Source organism: Indicator indicator, chromosome 13, assembly GCF_027791375.1.
Source record: "Indicator indicator isolate 239-I01 chromosome 13, UM_Iind_1.1, whole genome shotgun sequence".
In the NCBI taxonomy this organism is placed as follows: domain Eukaryota; kingdom Metazoa; phylum Chordata; class Aves; order Piciformes; family Indicatoridae; genus Indicator; species Indicator indicator.
In genome coordinates this window covers 5,041,145-5,061,687 of record NC_072022.1, presented here as the reverse complement: position 1 = coordinate 5,061,687, position 20,543 = coordinate 5,041,145, and the positions used below count along the sequence as shown (strand labels likewise).

Genomic DNA, 20,543 nt, shown 5'->3' with positions numbered 1-20,543 from the left:
CTATGCCAGGTGTGAATACACAGCATTAAAAAACAAAAACCAAAACCAAAAACAAAACAAAAAACCCCTTAGTTTCTAATAGTTTAGCTACCAAAATCTGTATGTCTGAGACACCTTATATTACAGGAAAAATAAAGTAAAATGCAAAAAATAAACTCTGTATTTCTAAACCAGGTTCTTTATAATGTAATATAAACAGATGTAAGGTGCATTCTTTTCTCATTATCAATGCATCTATTCAATACTGAGAAAAGCCTTTACAGTACACATGCATTCTCTGTATTTTCAGTATTCCAGCTCACCTCTCAGTTCTCATTAGCAAAGGGAATTCTCCACTTAATTCTCACGTTGGCAATAATTTCTGTAATCTTATGACAAAGTCTCCCATCAGGAAAAAACAAAACATCTGTTTGTTTGTTTTTAATTAAATACCCACTTTTTTTTCAAAAGACCTTTTAGATCCTGCTTCTGAAAATGTCCCCCCTTAGGGTATATACAACAGAAGATTTTCCCCAGCACACTTACAAAATGCTAATATAAAACCTGTAGATACACCAGTGTCATAGGCCACCATCCAGCACTCTGTGCGTGTATTTAAGTACAGCTTCTGTGTTTAGAAACAATTTGCAAGAGGCCCTTTCATGTTTTTATTACAATCTCCCCATACCTCCAAGTATAAACATTGAACCCCTTTTATTTCTCATCCCTCTGCCTGAACAGAAAGACTGCATGAGAAGAGATAAGCATGAAGGGTTTTAAAGCTACATCAATGCCTAACACACAAAAGAGATCAAGAGAAGGGAAAGCCTCACATTAAGTTAAAAAGCCTCTTGATTCCAAAATATTAATAAATAAAATATGTAATAATATTTCTCCCCTCCCCCACTTTGAAAATCCACAAGAGAGGAATAAATTCAATAGAATAATGTAAAGTCTGTCCTTTTGGAGTAAAAATCAATTTTAGAAAACAGTAGTGTACTGTAGGTTGTAATTACTGTGCCTATACTGAACAAAGGAGATACAGGGCTTCAGGCTTGATGTCTTTTTATTGTTCCCCATGCCTGCCATGGCTATGGCTTGTTACTGATACATCATATATATATATATTCACATACACATGATGCATCTGTGCAGAGGCCCCTGTTTTAAAAATTAACAAAATACTGGGTGCCACAAATATTCCTTGCAATTAAAAATGGAGAAATATGAAGCAAAGATTCATTTGCAAAGCTTATCATGGTAGGTACCACACTTCTTCAATTGTTCTTATAGTTATTTTATACATATCATGGTAGGGAAGAAAACCTATCCACTGGATTCAAAAGGTGTCTTTATTCTGGAGAGTCAAATGAGTGAGAACAGGAACAAAGCTATGACTATACTAAAAGATCTAAGCACCATAGGATGTCTGAAATACACAGTACTTCCAAACAGACTATGAATTCCTCTAGAGATCTGTATCATCAATGGGGCAAGAAAACAACACCTTAATTTTCTGTTCAGATTTTATTTGAAATCTAATTCAAATTGTCAAGCTACAAAAAAGGGGGAACATTTGAGTTATTTCTGCTATGTCACAACATTCTAAAACAAAATAGCACTACTGCCAGCAGATCAGTTACACACATTTCTGATGAAACTTCTAAACACAAAAATGTTTCTTTTGGGAAATAGTCACAATGAAGGTATTTTGTACAATATAAAACAATGACAGGTCTACAGATGCTGATACTCATGAGTATACACGTGCATTCACAAAAAAAAAAAAAAAACAAAACAAAACAAACAAAACAATTTAAAAAATCAGGAATGCTTTTTTGTTTTTTAACAGACTGTTCAGGCACAAAAACAAAACCGCATTTCCAGTAGGTGACAGCATCATAAAAAATATTAACATTGTCAGTGTTTGCTTTTCTTTGACTTCTTGTGAGATCTGTGAGGAGAACGGGACTGAGACCTGGACTTTTTCCCTGACTTTTTAGGGGATCTGGATCGTGATCTTCTTGATCTTTTGGGTGTCCTCGAGCCAGATGGTGACCTTCAAAAATAAAATGTCAAATACTAATTGATAATATCCATTTTTTCTGTACTTATTTGACATTCATTTATTTAACTAAACAAGGTAAAAAAAAATTCCCTAGTAAGGGGAAGTAACAGAACAATATCTTGCTTTTTCTTAAGACAATTTTGCAGTGTAAGTTTTTTTAATGTATTTTGGCCTTTAGTGCTCACAATCCACAAGAAAGACAACAGCTCATGTCCTTCTTAAAACTGCACAAGGAAATCACAACATTCCACATATGCCTCAACCACCCCAGCCCTTTTATTAGTAGCAGCCTATATCCACATAGAAAACAACAGAAATGAAAAATCATGTTGAATTCTGTTAGGCTGAAAGTTGTTTTTTTTTTTTTCCTTATCAAACACGTTAAACCCCACAGAAAAAGAACATACACCAAATAAACTGTCATCTAACCTACACCTCATACATTAATCTATATCATTTGAACTACCACATTAACTCTAAAAAAAACCCAAGCAAACAAACCTCAAATATTTTTTTTACTTCTAGTTGAAGTCATAACTTATAGCACAAGAATTTGTCTGAAGCATCTTGTATCACTTAAGATATTCCACACCTCTAAAAAATGGAAGCTGAAAACATTTGAGCTACAACAGAATAGATATGGTAATAACATCTCACCCCAAGTTTGACATTAACTAGAAACAAATATTTGTGTCTGCCTGGAGATTAGGAAACAGAAGCTTCAGAAGCAAAACCCCATAAGCAGTATCTAATCTTTTTTGTTTGATTGTTTTTTCATTACCAAAACAAACCATATGAGAGAGTCTCATGTAAGCACTCTAAGTTCTAGGGGCTACAGAAGATTTGTCCTTTGAAAGGAAAAAGCTAGTAAAGCAGCAAGATGCTTTGATTTAAAGCAGCATTTCTCAAAATTATCAGTAAACAGGTAAACAAGAGGTGAAGAGTCTTGAGCTATCAAGGCAGGAGGCTGTATACATTTCAAACACCACACGTCCAAAGATACTACCCAGGAAGATGCAATACAGTCCATTACGATGTAAAATACTTGTGTATCAAACCTGCTTTGCTAAAAATCACACAAACAAAAAAAATCCCACAAAAACACACCTATGTGCTTAACTTTCCTACAACCTGCAACAGAGGAAATATCAGCCTACCTTTTGGCTTTCTTGCTGGCATCTCTGGGAGAATCTTTATGTGACGACCGAGAACGAGAACTCTCTTTGTGGGAGCGTTCGGAGCGTTCAGAGCGTTCCGATTTCGGTGACGGAGATTTCGCTCGTCTGCTGCCACTGCTTCGAGAGGGGCTGGGGGAAGCACTGTGTCGTCTTTTCCTTTGGCAAAAAAGAAAGTAGAGTTACACACCCAGGGAAGGGAAAATGTATATTAAGAAAATGGATTCCTTTCTGTAGGTGTGGCCTTTTTTTTTTTTTTTTTAAATAAAGTTCAGTATGTACCACCAGATTTTCTCTAGTTGAGAAAAAAAATATTAAGGCCTGTTACTCATCTTTGTTGCAGTGTAAAAATATTCTATCATAGTTTCTTGACAAGCAAGGCATTTTACCACATCTACACTTAATGCCAGGCAAGAGTTTGGCTACACAATATTAGATGATCACAAACCAGCTACCCTAAAACTAGCCATTTTGGAAATTGTCACTATAAGATGAATAATATTTGAGTCACCACAAATAATTTGTGGTATGACTTCAGTATGATTTTCTGACTAATACACTGCAGTGAATTTACCATTGAAATACACCCCATTTTCAACTTACCGTTATTTTACCTTGTTTTCTCAGGGCCTAAATGAGCCAAGAGGGGATTCTATTCAGAAGGGGCAGGATTAAAATGACAATTCTTTTACAATTTTGAAGAATGTTTTAACATCCAAAACACAGGGAGTTTTGTTGTTAGGTGGGGTTTTTCTGTTTGGCTGGTTTTGTGTTTTTCTTTTAAAATAAGATGTGTGATACAACATAATTTCAAGGCTGCCACGCTATATAAAGATACTAACTATGAGGTTTTCCCTCCCATCCACTTGACTCCAAGGAAAGACATACCTCTCTTTTCTTGTTGGTGTACATTCCTCCTTTTCTTTCTTATCTTTGGACCTGGTTTCAGATTTTTCCTTGTCCTTTTTGTCTCTGTCCCGCTCTCTTTCCAACTCTTTTTCTTTCTCCTAAATTATTAGAAGCATTAGAAGTGTGACTAACTATTAAGTAAACCAAATCAAGCTAATCACAAACAGCCTAAAAGCAGTGAGCACTGAAGGAATACAGCATATAAACTGGAAAGGAACCAATGGTCACACCATACTTGCTTTTCAGATCCTTAGTACTGTTCTGTACACAGCAAAAATCTTTATTGTAACACAAACACTGGCAAAACCATGGAAGATGTCACCCTATGTGGAAAAGCCTGAATATGTATTTAGAAATGAACAGTCTTAAATTTTACACATTTCAGGGAAGCATTACAGCTGTAATAGATTTCCTAAACTAAACTAAACCTGAAAAAATACCAGGAACTTCTGCTTAAAACATATGTATTCACTTTCATTGACCCAGAATGAACACTGGAAAAAACCCTCTTAACTATAAAACAAAGGAGTCTACAATAACATCTAGTTTGTGAAAAACAACCCACAAATACAGTCCATTTCTATATGCCAACAGGACCATTTTTAAAGAAAATGGATACCCTGAGTACACCTCATTTTTCTGTGAAGCAGAAAATTTATTATACAAAAATAAGCCTAAACTATCAGCAAAGTCTTAACACAGAGATGTGCTTCTTTCAGTACTGACACAGAACTCCTCCCATGGCAAAAACCAAGAATGCACATGTTTATGCACACTCCATAAAGAAGACAAGGAAGGGGTGATTTAGCTAAATGACAGGAAGGCAGGCAAGAAAAAAAAACGAAAGAAAGAAAAAGGAGGGAGAGGATAGGAAATAGCAGGACAACTACACTAATCTAGACTCTCATTTTATGGAAGACTTAGCAGTAAAGTTTTAATGTCCCTTATTATTATACCTAGTATTGCAAACTACTGTTGAGATTCCACTGAAATCAATGGCCTCTTAAGATGTGCCTAGCTTAGTTGATAACATAACTAATAATTTGATCTTAATAAACAGGAATTAACAGTATTTTAAGTAGTTCTAAATTCCTATTCTCTTAACACTACACCATAGTACTAGGAAAATTACTCTTGGAAAGCTTTATTCTATATAAATTAGACCAAAAAAAACCCCAACAACTATGACCAGCCACCACGTTTGTGGGAAATGCAATCAGAACCAGTATTATGCTATTATTATACAGGCTAATTTTATTATGGTATTAAAGCAAAAGAGAAAATTATTCCCTTAACATCAGGCTTATTATTGTTTTAAAGATCATCTGTTACAATCATCACTAAATATTTCTTTATCATTGATGCTGAAGGTAAGACAATTGCTAAAACTCTGAAGTATTGCTAGCTGGTTGAACTAGTTCAACACACAGCATCTAAAAAAAGCTATGGGGATTAAAATTTCTGAGGGTTTTTTTAAGATACTGTCGAACTAAGCATTCTGTGCTTACTGTACAGATCACTTATTTCTCCAATTACAGAAAACACAGAACAAGTGCTAAATTTTAGCATACAAGTACATTTAAAAGTCTTAATTGCCAACATCAACCTCCAAATACGTAAATCTCCTTCATGGATCAGCTTTCTTAATTTTACAAGTCTCTTTCTCCAAAGTACTGTGCAAAATGACTTCAGTGAATTAGTCAGATACTGAGCACCAAGTAATGCAAAGCACAACTGACAGACCTGGTGAAAACTACCTATTTGTACTTAGCTTCCAAGAAACTGCATGGGTACCTAATTTCATCATTGATCTGTCAGTGTGAAAACACATCACAAAAGCAACTGTTACTTTCTCTAAAGGCCATGTCCAAACAAGTTCCTTATTCTTTTGTTATGTTTCAAAGATTCAAGATCATATGACACCACATATATGATGCTAATTTTCAAAGCCACTCTGACTAGACAGTCCAGAGAGGTCTATTAAAAAAGGGCAATGATACAGAACTATTTGCTTTTGGGTGACAATATGAGCTTGAATTATCCAGGAAATCTAAAGACACTGGAGAATGATAAGCACATATGCTGGAAGCCTTTAGCACAACAGATCAATTACTAAAAGCAAAATGAAAAATGCGATGAACATCTTCAACTGACAGTTTTCCCTTTCCATTCCCACACTTAGCAGTTTGCTTTATGTAAGCAAACACTTCTGTGTGATCCAGAAGTGACCTCTTTAAGGCTTCCATACAGTCTGCTAATACCCATCTGTATAGTGTGAAGTACTACGTTACTTTGATTTAACAGACAGATTTCATTTATTCTGTAGAAAGCACATGAACTTAAGACATGCAGTTGGACATTACAGCAGAATTTTAACAAGAACCATGTGTTGTTACACTTAATGCCACCTAACATTTGATAAACTCAACACAAGCCTATCACAGAATCAGAGCCAAACATAAAGAACATTTCTTACCCTCTGGAGCAGCTTGTCTCTATAGTGTTCAACCTGTTCCTGAAAACTCTGGCCTGGTTTCTTGGGTCTTTTCCCAGACTCTAACTCATCCTGAAACTTCATCACCTTAAGCTGTGAAAATAATACTGACCATTAGGTTATTCAGCTTATTATTATCAAGTTAGGCAGGTGGCTGAAAATGAAATTTCCATAATTTATGAACTGTGTTCTTCATCCTTTCTATAGAAGTTTGTGCACAAAGAGATACTGACTTAATCTAAATTGGATCAAAGCATCAAAACCAGACACTCGTCTGCAGGCACCTGAAGGTTTTTACAAACATGCTAAGAACTAAAACAACGGAATGGTTTTCTTACTCTAATAAATTCATCAGTAGAACACTGACCCTTGTATTTCTTAGACAATTACCTATTTTTTCTTTCAAAATGTAATAGTTTACTAAATGCGCCTTAATATATTGTTCAACTGGTCTACTCCAAGTTTTCCTTCAAAAGCTGCCTTTTTTCCATTTAAGTACTAAAATCAAATGACTGGCATCATTAGGAGAGTGGCTGATTTGAAACAAGTCATTTTTACTAACAATACTCTGTTGTGTGCTGTCAAGCTTAGCAACAAATTTCAGTAATCTACAACTAAGTCAAAAACTCAAGCCAAGGTCAGATTTTTGCCGTGTGGATTTTTGTTCTAGATACACTAAAACCTTCCTGCAGGTTGATTCACATCATAAAACTTGACTCTCACCTCTTATTATTTGTTCATTCTTTATTCTTACTGACATAGCCTTCTACAAACAACCCTTCAAGTTTTTTGGATGAGGAGGTGTCTCTTTTTGGGGGAGTGAGACAGAGCTTGGTAGTAAGTCATTTGTATTTGTCAGCTCCTTTCCAAATGTTTATGCTCTGCCCCTCCAGTATTTCCTGTTTTAGTGCCCTACCCACATAGTCCTATATATGAGCAGATTTTTCCAATGTTTGAGGTTTTTAGTGAACACACAAAAAAATTTTCCTCTTTCGAAACATTTAACTCTTCCACACTGAAAACATACCAAGGAAAAGACTTTGCAACTGTGTCTGTTTTGAATATCTGAAAGGATTCTTATTCTCCAGGTCCTCAAATCCCTAGTATTAAGTAAGTACATTTAAAAATTAAAACTCAAACCCTAAAGGTTTTTTCTCCCCTCTCAAAAGCATGAAAATGCCATATATTCTAAGCCTGCAATTACTGACTGAGCATTACAAGAAAACAAATCAGAAGAACAAATATGCTAAGAAATGTAAAATCCAGGTAAGAAGAGCACTACTTTGAACAGGATCCTCTTCCACAGAAGAGGCAATTTGCCACAGTAAACTTCTGCCAAATGTTCTGCTTACCTCCCTCATTTCCAGACTATGCTCTACCTATGGTTGAGCAGTTTCAATTTTTGGTTACAATTTAGCCAGTTAAACAGTCAGCAGCCAATGAAAACCTAACGCTGGCATTCGTCGCATAACACTCCACCTCCCCTAAAGGCATTTTTGTTTTCAAATGTAGAAATTTCAAAAGCAGTAATACTTCTTGGAATACCTCATATTACCTCATAATACCTCAAAAGCAGTAATACCTCTTGGAATACTTCATAATACCTCATATTCACCCTGTACCATTTGTTCTGGTAAGAACTCAGGACTGCATTCTCTACAATCATGTCAACTCCAAGGCCATTATTTGCTTAGCACATTCAGTACTGAACAGAAGGAATACAGAGGACGCTTAGCTGATCAGAAGGCCTCTTGGGCTGTCATGGCATATGACTTCTACTTTGTCTTCCCAACTACATCACCCAGATAATTAAACAATAAACAAACAAACAAAGATGAGGACGAAAAACACATGCACACAAAAATACACAAAGCCTCCAAGCAACACAAAAGATCAAAAACCAAACACACCAACACAGTCCACAAAACAAAACCCCATCCTTACAAGATTTTATTTCTTTACATTTTTAGCCAAAGCTGTGACACTCTCTCTTTAACTGTATTTTGAAAGCAAGGAAGTAGAAGCCTATAGCTCACAGTAACCTGAAATGAAGGAAAACTAGGAATCTGATCAGGAAGCTTTACTTGCTAAACTAATCCAGACACAAAGAAATGCTGAACTTCAGCAACCTGTCTTACATGCTTCAAAAACCGTTCATGCTTTTCTAATCTTCTACTGATACGGAGTCCATACACAGTTGCCCACGGGGAGGGAAATAGGCTTTTTAACCTGAGGTTATTCCAGAATTTCACAGCCTCAGAATTTAAATGGCCAGATTCAAACACGACTTATTTAAGATACATTAGCTGCATACTACATACTATTATTAACTAGGAAACTAATCACCAGATGCCTGATGAAAGATAGGAATTCTTGCACTCAAATCAAGGCTGATTACAGACAGGACAGCATCAAAGCAGATCAAAGTGGTTTGTTTCTCCTTAAAACAGGCTTGCCCCAGCAAAAGCTGCAACAAGTCCTAGACTTTGCCAGAAGCAGAGCAAAATATTTCTTCCAAAGCATGCTTTTTCCGGCAAATCTATGAGCAGTGGAATTTCTGCAGCTATCATATTATCAACAACAGATGACAGCGATATTGATACACACATGCAAAGTATCTCCTCAGCCATAACATTCTGGCATACTCAATAACCCTCACAGGATGCCATGTGTCTTGAAGCTAAGCAATTACTCACTTTTGGTTTTGTGTAAAACAGAAGTAGATTCAAAGTCTTAAAATAGACCACAATCTGCTAAATTAAGACAGTAATTATCTTCTAAGAAGTAAGTGCTACAAATAGGGAAACTATTAGTCAAGCAAGAACCAATTTGTCTCATCTGTTGTTATTAAGCTACAATGAGTAAACTATTTAATTTGGTATCTTTTTGCTGTTTTGCAATGGCCTCAAATGAACCAGGTACTGAAGCCTCCAGACTGTAAAGACCAAAGAGTTATATTGCTCTAGTTATAGTCAAAAGCCTCAGATAGCTCCTATGACTCGATGAGCAAATACACAAAAGTGAGCATTTTGCACACTGAGCACCATAACCCAGAGAAACGAAGAATAGAAACTCCATGGAACTTCAATTGCTCGGCAAAGGTACACAGCGCCTGAAATCCAGAACAGGATGTACGCTTTGCATACAGCTGCTCAAGCACAAGAAGGACATGGACATGTTGGAGTAGGTCTGGAGGAGGGCCACTGAAACAGTCAGAGGGCTGGAACGTCTATCCTATGAAGAAAGGCTGAAACTATTACAGAATCACAGAATGTTAGGGGCTGGAAAGGTGCTTGAGAGATCATCTAGTCCAACCTCCCTGCCAGAGCAGGATCACCTATACCAGATCACACAGGAACTCACCCAGGCAGGTCTTGAATATCTCCAGAGAAGGAGACTCCACAACACCCCTGGGCAGCCTGGTCCAGTGTTCTGTCACCCTCACAGTGAAATAATTTTTCCTCCTGTTTCCATGGAATTTCCTATACCTCAGCTTCCACCTATTGCCCCTTGGCCTGCCATTGGGCATCACTGAGCAGAGCCTGGCTCCATCCTTTTGGCACTCACCCTTTACGTATTTATAAACGTTAATGAGGTCACCCCTAAGTCTTCTCATCTCCAGGCTGAAGCACCCCAGCTCCTTCAGTCTCTCCTTGTAAGGAAGATGTTCCACTCCCTTAATAATTTTAGTTGCTCTGTGCCAGACTCTTTCAAGCAGTTCCCAGTCCTTTTTGTACTGAGGGGCCCAGAACTGGACACAATACTTCAGATGTAGCTTTAGCAGGGCAGAGTAGAGAGGGAGGAGAACCTCTCTCGACCTACTGACCACAGCCCAGGGTACCATTGACCTCCTTGGCCACAAGAGCACATTGGTGACTCACGGTCAACCTTCCATCCAATAGAACCCCCAGGTCCTTTTCCCCTTCACTGCTCTCCAGCAGGTCAGTCCCCAGCCTATACTGGTATATGGGGTTGGTCTTTCCCAGGTGCAAGACTCTACACTTGCCCTTGTTGAATTTCATTAAATCTATCTCGGCCCAACCCTCCAGCCTGTTCAAGTCCCTCTGAACAGCAGCACAACCCTCTGGTGTGTCAGCCACTCCTCCTAGCTTGGTGTCATCAGCATCCTTGATCACAGTGTCCTCTGTTCCCTCATCCAGGTCATTGATGAATATATGGAATAGTACTGGTCCCAGTACTGACCCCCGAGGGACTCCACTAGTTACAGGACTCCAACTAGACTCTGTCCCATTGACCACAACTCTCTGACTTCTTCCCTTCAACCAGTTCTCAACCCACCTCACTACCTGATCATCCAGACCACACTGCCTCAGCTTAGCTGCAAGGACGCAGTGGGAGACAGTGTCAAATCCCTTACTGAAATCAAGATAAACCACATCCACTGCTCTGCCATCATCTATCCACCTAGTTATGTCCTCATAAAAGGCTATCAGGTTGGTCAAAAGCACAGTTAGAATAATGAGCATATGCTGTTTTATGCTGATTTTTAAAAAATAAATAAAAACTGGGGGGTTTCGAAGTTATATCACAGAATCATTCAGGTTGGAAAAGACCCTTGGGATCACCAAGTCACACCAATAACCCTACTCTACAAGGTTCACCACTAAACCATATCCTCAAGTACCACATCCAAACAACTTTTAAACACATTCGGGGTTGGTGACTCAACCACCTCCCTGGGCACCACATTCCTATGCCTGACCATTCTTTCTGTGGAAAAAAAAAATTCTTAATGTTCAGTCTAAACTTACCCAGTCACAGCTTGAGGCCATTCCCTCTTGTTCTGTCACTAATTACCTGTGTGAAGAGACCAGCAGCAGCCTCTCCAAAACGTCCTTTCGGATAGTTGTAGAGAGCAATGAGGTCTCTTCTCAGCCTCCTCTTTTCCAAACTAAACAGCCCCAGCTCCTTCAGTCACTCTACATAACATTGATTCTCCAGGCCTTGCCCCAGCTTCTTTACACTCCTCTGCACTCTCTCCAGTACCTCCACATCTCTCTTGTATTGAGGTGCCCAAAATTGAACACAATACTTGAGGTGTGGCCTCACCAGAGCTGAGTGCAAGGGGGCAATCACCTCCCTACTCCTGCAGGACACAGCATTTCTAATCCAAGCCAGGATGCCATTGGCTTTCTTGACTGCCTGGGCATACTGCTAGATCATATTCAGCTGCTTGTTTATTAGAACCCCCTCAAGTTCCTTTCTGCCAGGCAGCTTTCCAGCCACACTGCTGGAAGGACTGACAGTGTCAGACTGACAGGTTTGCAGTTTCCCAGATCCTCCTCTCCTGTAGATAGCTGTTACAATTGCTACCATACAGTCCATTGGCACCTCCCCAGTTAGCCAGGACTTCAGGTAAGTAATGGAAAGTGGCCTGGTGAGCACATCTGCCAACTCCTTCAGCACCTTTGGGTGTAGCCCATCCAGCCCCAGGGACTTCTGTAGCAGATCACTGAGCACTTCCTCATTCATTGTGATGACCTCATTCTGATTTCCCTCCCTGACTCCTAGTTCATGAGGCTGGGTGTCCAGGGAACTCCTGGCTCCAGCAGGGGCTAATAGTCTGATGGCCACACCAGACTGGGGAGTCTCTTAGATAGAAATGTTGCTAACTGCAGAGAGCTGCTCCCCTGGATGGAGCCCTTGGACCTGTGTCAGAGTTCCTCACTCCGTTCTTTTCCCCCACTCACCATGAATCAGGCAACAGTGAAGCTGCCATTTGTCTGAAATGTCAGGAGGTGTTCAGCTCCAAAAACTCTTTCAGAGACACACAACACAAAAGTTACAAGTGGAAAGAGGATTTTATTTTTGTTTTCTTTAACCTGTTTCAGATTTGAGGGCTGGGCTCGAGTGGTGCCTTGGAGGTGCAACAGCAGCAGCCAGAACTGAGCCGAAAGGGCCCAGAGAAGCCCTGACAAAGACCTGTGCTCAATGCTGCAGAGGAAAGGAAGCAGCTCCAGGGGAACCCAAGAAGCTTCCCCATCCTAGGAGTGTAGAAAGCTTTCCTCCCCCTGGATGCAGGGCACGAGAGGCCTTCTCCATGGTGCATGAGCACAGCAGCAGCAAAGAACCGAGCCAAAAGGGCCCGAAGGAGCACTGACAAGGGGCTGTGCTCAGTGCTACAGAGGAAAAGAAGTAGCTCCAGGGGAACCCAAGAAGCTTCCCCGTCCTAGGAGTCTAGAAAGTTTCCTCTCCCCGGATGCGGGGCCCGAGAGGTCATCTCCGTGGTGCATGAGCAGCAGCATGAACCTGGCTGAAAAAGACCAGAGGAGGCCTGACAAGGGGATGTGCTCAATGCTACAGAGGAAAAAAAGCAGCTCCAGGGGAACCCAAGAAGCTTCCCCGTCCTGGGAGAATAGAGATTTTCCTCCCCCTGGATGCAGGGCACGAGAGGCCTTCTCCATGGTGCATGAGCACAGCAGCAGCAAAGAACCGAGCCAAAAGAGCTCGAAGGAGCGCTGACAAGGGGCTGTGCTCAGTGCTACAGAGGAAAAGAAGCAGCTCCAGGGGAACCCAAGAAGCTTCCCCGTCCTAGGAGTCTAGAAAGTTTCCTCTCCCCGGATGCGGGGCCCGAGAGGTCATCTCCGTGGTGCATGAGCAGCAGCATGAACCTGGCTGAAAAAGACCAGAGGAGGCCTGACAAGGGGATGTGCTCAATGCTACAGAGGAAAAAAAGCAGCTCCCAGGGAACCCAAGAAGCTTCCCCGTCCTGGGAGAATAGAGATTTTCCTCCCCCTGGATGCAGGGCACGAGAGGCCACCTCCATGGTGCATGAGCACAGCAGCAGCAAAGAACCGAGCCAAAAGGGCCCGAAGGAGCGCTGACAAGGGGCTGTGCTCAGTGCTACAGAGGAAAAGAAGCAGCTCCAGGGGAACCCAAGAAGCTTCCCCATCCTAGGAGTCTAGAAAGTTTCCTCTCCCCGGATGTGGGGCCCGAGAGGTCATCTCTGTGGTGCATGAAGCAGCAAAAGCTGAGCTGAAAGGGCCCAGAGAAGCCCTGACAAAGACCTGGGCTCAATGCTGCAGAGGAAAGGAAGCAGCTCCAGGGGAACCCAAGAAGCTTCCCCATCCTAGGAGTGTAGAAAGCTTTCCTCCCCCTGGATGCAGGGCACGAGAGGCCTTCTCCATGGTGCATGAGCACAGCAGCAGCAAAGAACCGAGCCAAAAGGGCCCGAAGGAGCGCTGACAAGGGGCTGTGCTCAGTGCTACAGAGGAAAAGAAGCAGCTCCAGGGGAACCCAAGAAGCTTCCCCGTCCTAGGAGTCTAGAAAGTTTCCTCTCCCCGGATGCGGGGCCCGAGAGGTCATCTCTGTGGTGCATGAGCAGCAGCATGAACCTAGCCAAAAAAGACCAGGGAGGCCTGACAAGGGGATGTGCTCAATGCTACAGAGGAAAAAAAGCAGCTCCCGGGGAACCCAAGAAGCTTCCCCGTCCTGGGAGAAGAGAGATTTTCCTCCCCCCGGATGCGGGGCACGAGAGGCCACCTTCGTGGAAGCACAATCAGCAGGCCCCTGGCCAGAGTGGCCCAAAGGAAGCCTGGCAAGAGGCCATGCTCAGTGCTGCAGAGGAAGGCAAAAAAAACCCAGAGGCATTTCCTAGCCCACTCGGGGAAAAAAAAGCCTTCCTCCCCCCAGCTGCAGGGCACGAGAGGCCATCCTCGTGGTGCATGAGCAGCAGGCAGTGACCCAGCCAAAAGGGACCAGAGGAGCCTTGACAAGTGGTCATGCTCAATGCTGCAGAGGAAGGCAAAAAAACCCCTGGGGACCAGTGCCAATCCGCCCCGGGGGAAAAAATTCCTTCCTGACCCCAGCACTGGCGATCGGCTACTCCCTGAGCATGTGAGCAAGACCTGCTTCCTCCTCCCACAGGCTGGGCATGCCTCCCAAGAGATGCCCAAGCCCTATTCTCCCTCACCCTGGAGCCATCTCAGGGCATTCTGAGAGTGGTCAAATGCCCCTGGCCTGATCGACCTTGGGGGCAGGAATCCTTTCCTGTGCCTGGCAGGATACCGATGGGTGCTCCAAAGCACTGGATACCCTGGCAACATCCCATTTCTTACAACTGCTGGCTCCAGAAGAGATGCTCTGCAGTGCTCCTCAAAGCAGAAAAATCCTGATTCCCTCAGGCACCTCCAGAAATTGCCAGTTCTTCTCATTTTCAGCAGCCTAGTCTAGCTTCTGGGCTTCCTCCCTCAGCCCTCACCAACTCCTTCCACTGGCTCCTCAAAGGGCCTCCTCTGGGATGTCTCTGGGCTGCTCCCAGGCCAGGGTCTGGCAGCAGGCACAGGAGGATGCTCCCTTTTATACTGTCCTGGGGCACTGGCAGTGCCGTGTTACCGTTGCCAGGTGATGGCATTGTGCCATCAGGGTGATGTGCCTCCCATGCGCAGCCCTGCCCCTTGTCACCTTGCCAACCTCCCCTCTGCCCAGCATCCTTCAGAGGAAGCCTTTGGGCTGCTGTCCCTGAGGCAGTCCCTATGCCTAGGAAGCTCATCCCTGCCCTTTGGTAGCCATGCACTGGGCCCACTGCTGTGCACCCCTGATGTGTCCTCTGCCGCTTGGCTATCAAGTTCAAATCTTGTGCTGTTACTCTTCTCTCATACAGCCCAGAGACCACACCTATTAGCTGGCCCCTGTATGCACCAGAGCTTAATGCCCATGAGGCCACTGTGGGCCTGCCCAGTTCCCTGATCTGGAGAGTCCCAGCTGCAGGAACAGTGATTTTTCCATTTGTAGACATTCAAATGTTCATGGGACCTGATGGGATTCATCCCAGAGTACTGAAGAAGATTGGGCAGATGTTACAGTAAGACCTTTCTCAGTCACCTACCAAAGGTCTTGGGAGGTCCCTGCTGACTGAAAGGTAGTCAGTGTTATTCCAGTTTAGGACTTGGGAGCACAGGTTGTCTTCTCATCACTGTGACTAAGTAGACATCACTCATATACTGAGAGAGAGCATGTGATCAGCTCCACAGAGGTACAAGCCAGCATGTTGTTCCACAAAGTGAGGAGTTTTCAGCCTGGAGAAGGCTTCTAGGGGACCTTCTTGTGGCTTTTTAATACTTAAAGGGGGCCTAACAGAAAGATGAGGGTAGTGTTTTTAGCAGGACCTGTTGTGACAAGACAAGGGATGATGGTTTTAAACTAAGAGGGGAGATTCAGACTAGCTATAAAGAAGGTATTTGTTTACAATGAGGGTAGTGAAACACTAGTACAGGTTGCTCAGAGAGGTGGTAGATGTCCCAAGATCAGACTGGGACAGGGCTCTGAGCAACCTGACCAAGTTGAAGGTGTCCCTGCAATGAGGTCTCTTCCAACTCAAAGCATTCTGTAGTGGGTAAGAAATTTTGAGAGTGAATACTTCAGAAGTAGTACAGGGAGTACTTTCCTGCTGAGGATACATTTTTATATTTAAGTACTTCTATATAATGTCTGTGGTGTTAGGAAAACGATTAAAAAAAAAAACACTACCCTTTCAAGTGATTTTAAGTGTGAAACTCAGATGGTAATTTAATTACCATAAAGAACAAAGATGGCAACATGCACTTGAAAACCTCAAATATTTACCACTAAAATTGTTACAGATGGGATACTCTGATAAAAAAAATTTACAGCACTTGTGCTTGTGTAAAACTGACAATGGTTAAACTAAATCACTTCCTAATCAGCCTCTGCAACTGCCAAGGCAACATCTATAAAACAGATACTCAGTCTGACAGGAGCCCTTTCCATAACTGCTACAATCATTATTACAGCAAAATGAAAACTAGCTTCACTTGTACTTTCAGTAGCCTGACATTATGTATTTCCTACTGAACTACTGCCACTACAAGTCAGCCATAAATCCCATTTAGCTTTTCTCAAATTCAGAATTAACTCACTTACAAATGGTTATGCATCATGAACTTTCAAAATGATATGCAAAGCAAGAGTTTTCCAAGTGCTTGGTTTTAGTCCATTAATTTTAATAACCTGAATTATTAAACAGGAACATATCTGGGAGAAACAACAGTTCTAACATGTTAAAATACTATTGCTTGTACATTTTAGAAGAGTATTATGGGAGTTTGCTAATTTCTGATTTTAGGTAACTACTACATTATAGCATAAACAGGTAGACAGCCACCACTCTACCTTCAAAATGTTACCCAAGTTATAATCTGTCATTTGGAGGTGCTACAACTGCAACAAGTAGTTTTGCAGTGTCTTAATATCGTTTTAGTGCACTGACCAGGAGGTATAAGAATTCCAGTACTCAGTATGGGCTTTAACACTGAATACAAACTGGAAAGTTGCATGTAACTTTAAACCTGTTTTTCTATGGCACTGTATCGCTGAAAGGCTACACTGCTAGACAAAACTCATGCTAAATTCAAGTTACCTTCTCAGTCAATCACAACCTCAGAGGTCAGCAGGAAGATACAAGAAACTGTACTCAACCACCTTGACAGCTATGCTAATATCTATGCTTGGAAAGAATAATAGAAGTAATGCTTCTGAAGTGCATGTAGGCCTTCAATTAAAATGCCCTGTTTCCAGGACCACCTGGTTTAGTTGCATCTATTTTGTTTGATAGCTAACACAGTGAAAAGAGCAACTTTTAAATGCAATAAAATATGGACGCTTCTAGGCAAGAGACATGAGAGACCAAGAAAGGCATAGGATTAAGGCCATACCCAAAAGGCACACCGCATTTGCCAAAAGAAGGAAAGCATGGAGGAATCCAAGCAATGTGAGGTTATCAATGATACTGAAAAAGGACACTGAAAAAGCAAAGTAGTTCTCGATATGCAATATCCCTTGACATAATTTTTCATTTTTTCCTGTGTTGTTTCAAAACCCAAAAGGATAGGCTGTAAACAAATGCACCTTTATAAAAACACACTGGACTACAAAAAACTACTATGTAACAGGGCTGTAAGGATTTCAGTAAAAATAAGCCCCTATTTTACAGAAAGAACTTGTCAGAGGCAGAAGGACTGGAAAGGTACAGAAGGGTGGCACAAAACACCACATACTGACCTCTATCTCTCGAAGTTTGGCACGCTTTTCTTCACTCATTTCTGAATATTTGACTGATGACTTGGATTCAGGCATTTCTTCTTTAATGGGATTGGAATATATGTGCTGTTCTTCCGACTTGGAACTCTGTGTGTCTTCTTCGTCTTCACTTTCTTCTTCTTGACTACAGAAAACAGAGAATTAACATAAATACATAAATGTATTTAAGACAGTTACCTATCTCTCCTGCTTTTTTCTGTAATTACAGAATCACAGAATCAACAAGGTTGGAAAAGACCTCAAGGATCATCAAAGTCCAACCTGTCACCCAAAACCTCATGACTATCTAAACCATGGCACCAAGTGCCACGTCCAATCCCCTCTTGAACACCTCCAGGGATGGTGACTCCACCACCTCCCTGAGCAGCACATTCCAACGTCTAAAAATTCTAGTTTCAAAACCTGTTAAGATTGTTATGTAAAAGTCTGCAGCTACAAAACAGTCTCTATCGGTGACACAAGTATCTTAATATTTTAATTAATCTTTAGTTTTTATTACTCAGATAATTTACAGAAGAGTTCTTGAAACTTACAGTTACTGAGTCCATATCTAGCTCAGCTACAAAACCAGTCCACTACCTCAAAATCTCTCTAAGTGTTCCAATTGTTCTTTTATGAAAGAACAAAAAGAAATTTACTACACTTTTGCTTTTTGGAGACAAAACTGAGACAGGGCAGATACTTAGTGATATTCCCAGACTGGCCACTAGAGTGCTGCAGATCTACGTGCAACCCAGGCAAGGTGCTTAAAACAATGTTAAGAGATGCTCTCAATGGGCTAAGAACCAAGTAAAAGGACCGCTCAAAAGCAACAGATGGCACAGAAGTCTGTTAGCATCCGAAGAAATGTACACATCAGAACATTATACACTGTTTCTGTCATGCAACCAAAATGCAGAGGTGTAGATACATTTCATAGGTATCTGACATGAAGATTTCCAAGATGTAAAATACTACTGTCTTAGTTCGTATTATTTGACAGTAAGTTATTAACCTTAATCTTTAAACTGATGCTGATTTAACAGCTCTACCAGAAGGTGTAATTTATTGTGTTAAGGAAAAAAGAAGAAGAAAGAGAACTGAAGGCGTTCCACACTAAAATTCTGATTTTTCTCCATTTCCTTATTTTCCTCCTTTCGAAATTTAATTTTTATTCTGCTCTTTTAATACATGGATATCTTCTAGGGAGTTCCAAGGACATTCAACCTTAGAGGCAGAAAATTAATATTTTTTCATCAGAACGAAAAAGTATTTACTTTTGAATTTCCTCTTCTTCAGATTCTTCATGTTGATCAAAAAGCTCCCACTTAGAAGTAGTAACAGCTAGAAGAGATAGTGAAGACAATTTTAACGGAAAAAGCTATCACTTAATCTGAAAATCAGTATTTGCAGATATACTAAAAATTACAATGTGATAAAATTTACCACTTAGTATTTAGCACTTAATACAGACTATTTCATACAAATACTGAAATTGGGTATTATCAGAATAGATACTCTTTACAGAGTTATTCACTTACACTGCATATCCTTCAAAAGCAGGCAAGTATATTTAGAAAGACTGACAATCACATACTCAGATTTTTCTTCTACATTTATTCTTAATGATTGGGAAATTATTTTAAAAGTTTGGCACATTATTGAAGCAGAGTAACAAAAAAAGAACACACTATTTTCTGCACTTCTTGTAACCAAAAAAGAAGTTACAATTGAAAATCCTGTGTATTACTACAGAAATCATACTAGCATTTTTCAACAGATCAGCTGAAAATAGCTAAGTGACATTAAGCTTTCTTATTTCACAGGAAGCTGGGAAGAGCCCATGGCCAAACCCAACCTGCTAATGGGACACTGGACACCACAGTGACAAGTCTGGGGAGCTGGGCAGGGTGGGTGGTAGACTGGGTGGTGAGCAGTTCCATTGTAAACCACTAGTTTTATACATTATTTCATTACCATTTCTGTTATTACTGTTGTTTCTTCTCTTTTTATATTGCTTGATTAAACTCCTTATCTGAAGCCTTTTTCTCCCAATTCTCTTCCCATCCTATTGGGGCAGGGGAAGAGGGTGGCAGGGAAGTGAGAAGCTGCATGGTGCTTAGCTGCCAGCTGGGCCTAAACCACAGCTCAATATATACTTTCAAAACTAACCTTGAGCTTCCAGTTCTGATTCATCCACTGCTTCCCACTTCGAAGGAGCAACTTTAAATATAGGCTCATTCTTTTTTGAGTCTTCAGCCGCATCCACTGATGGAAAAAGACAGAGAAAGAGCTCTTCAAAAGGTCAAATGGGAAAATTTAATATTACAATCAGATTTAAATCCTGGAGTATACTTCACTGGTTTATTGTTTGCAAAGAAAAGAAATTAGGATCTGGAAATTCATGTGCACAACCATCAGAAGATACCTACTGTGTGTCTGAAGGAATTACAATCTAAAAGCAGCTTTTAAACTAATTTTTCCTAAAAAAATCAATTCAACATTCTGCAATTCTTCTCTGTACTTGTTAAAACTACTTGGGGGAAATAAAAAAAAAGACCATCAAAAAGTTGAAGATTCAAATTGAAAGTAAAGCTGAAATATTTCATACAAGGAATTCCATCGAGGTCATCATCCAATGATTTAATTGGGACTCCATCAAGATCATCAATGGGAGCAGCATCAATGGGAATTCCATCCACATCTTCTAGTGGTGCACCATCAAGTTCTTCCTCAATGGGAGCTCCATCAAGATCATCTGGTACTTCCTGAAAGCAAATAGTAATTTCAAGAATAAAACCTACACTGCTTTTCTTTACTTCTCCAACTATTGATTCATTTATTTTTAAAGGAGTAGCTT

The 20,543-nt window shown here is 40.9% G+C and overlaps 1 protein-coding gene across 2 annotated transcripts in view; it reads right to left on the bottom strand.

The window, feature by feature from the left end:
* Positions 1-1,504: 1,504 nt before the first annotated feature.
* U2SURP (U2 snRNP associated SURP domain containing) overlaps positions 1,505-20,543 on the bottom strand; it is a 48,117-nt gene continuing 29,078 nt past the window's right edge. For both annotated transcript variants that reach the window (XM_054386130.1, XM_054386131.1), the window contains 8 exons: positions 20,295-20,451; positions 19,856-19,951; positions 18,961-19,027; positions 17,666-17,828; positions 6,608-6,718; positions 4,111-4,229; positions 3,205-3,381; positions 1,505-2,038 (listed from right to left, as the gene is read on the bottom strand). In XM_054386130.1, coding sequence (XP_054242105.1) covers positions 1,900-2,038; positions 3,205-3,381; positions 4,111-4,229; positions 6,608-6,718; positions 17,666-17,828; positions 18,961-19,027; positions 19,856-19,951; positions 20,295-20,451 — 1,029 coding nt within the window. In that variant the 3' untranslated portion in view covers positions 1,505-1,899. The remainder of the gene's footprint in view (positions 2,039-3,204; positions 3,382-4,110; positions 4,230-6,607; positions 6,719-17,665; positions 17,829-18,960; positions 19,028-19,855; positions 19,952-20,294; positions 20,452-20,543) is intronic.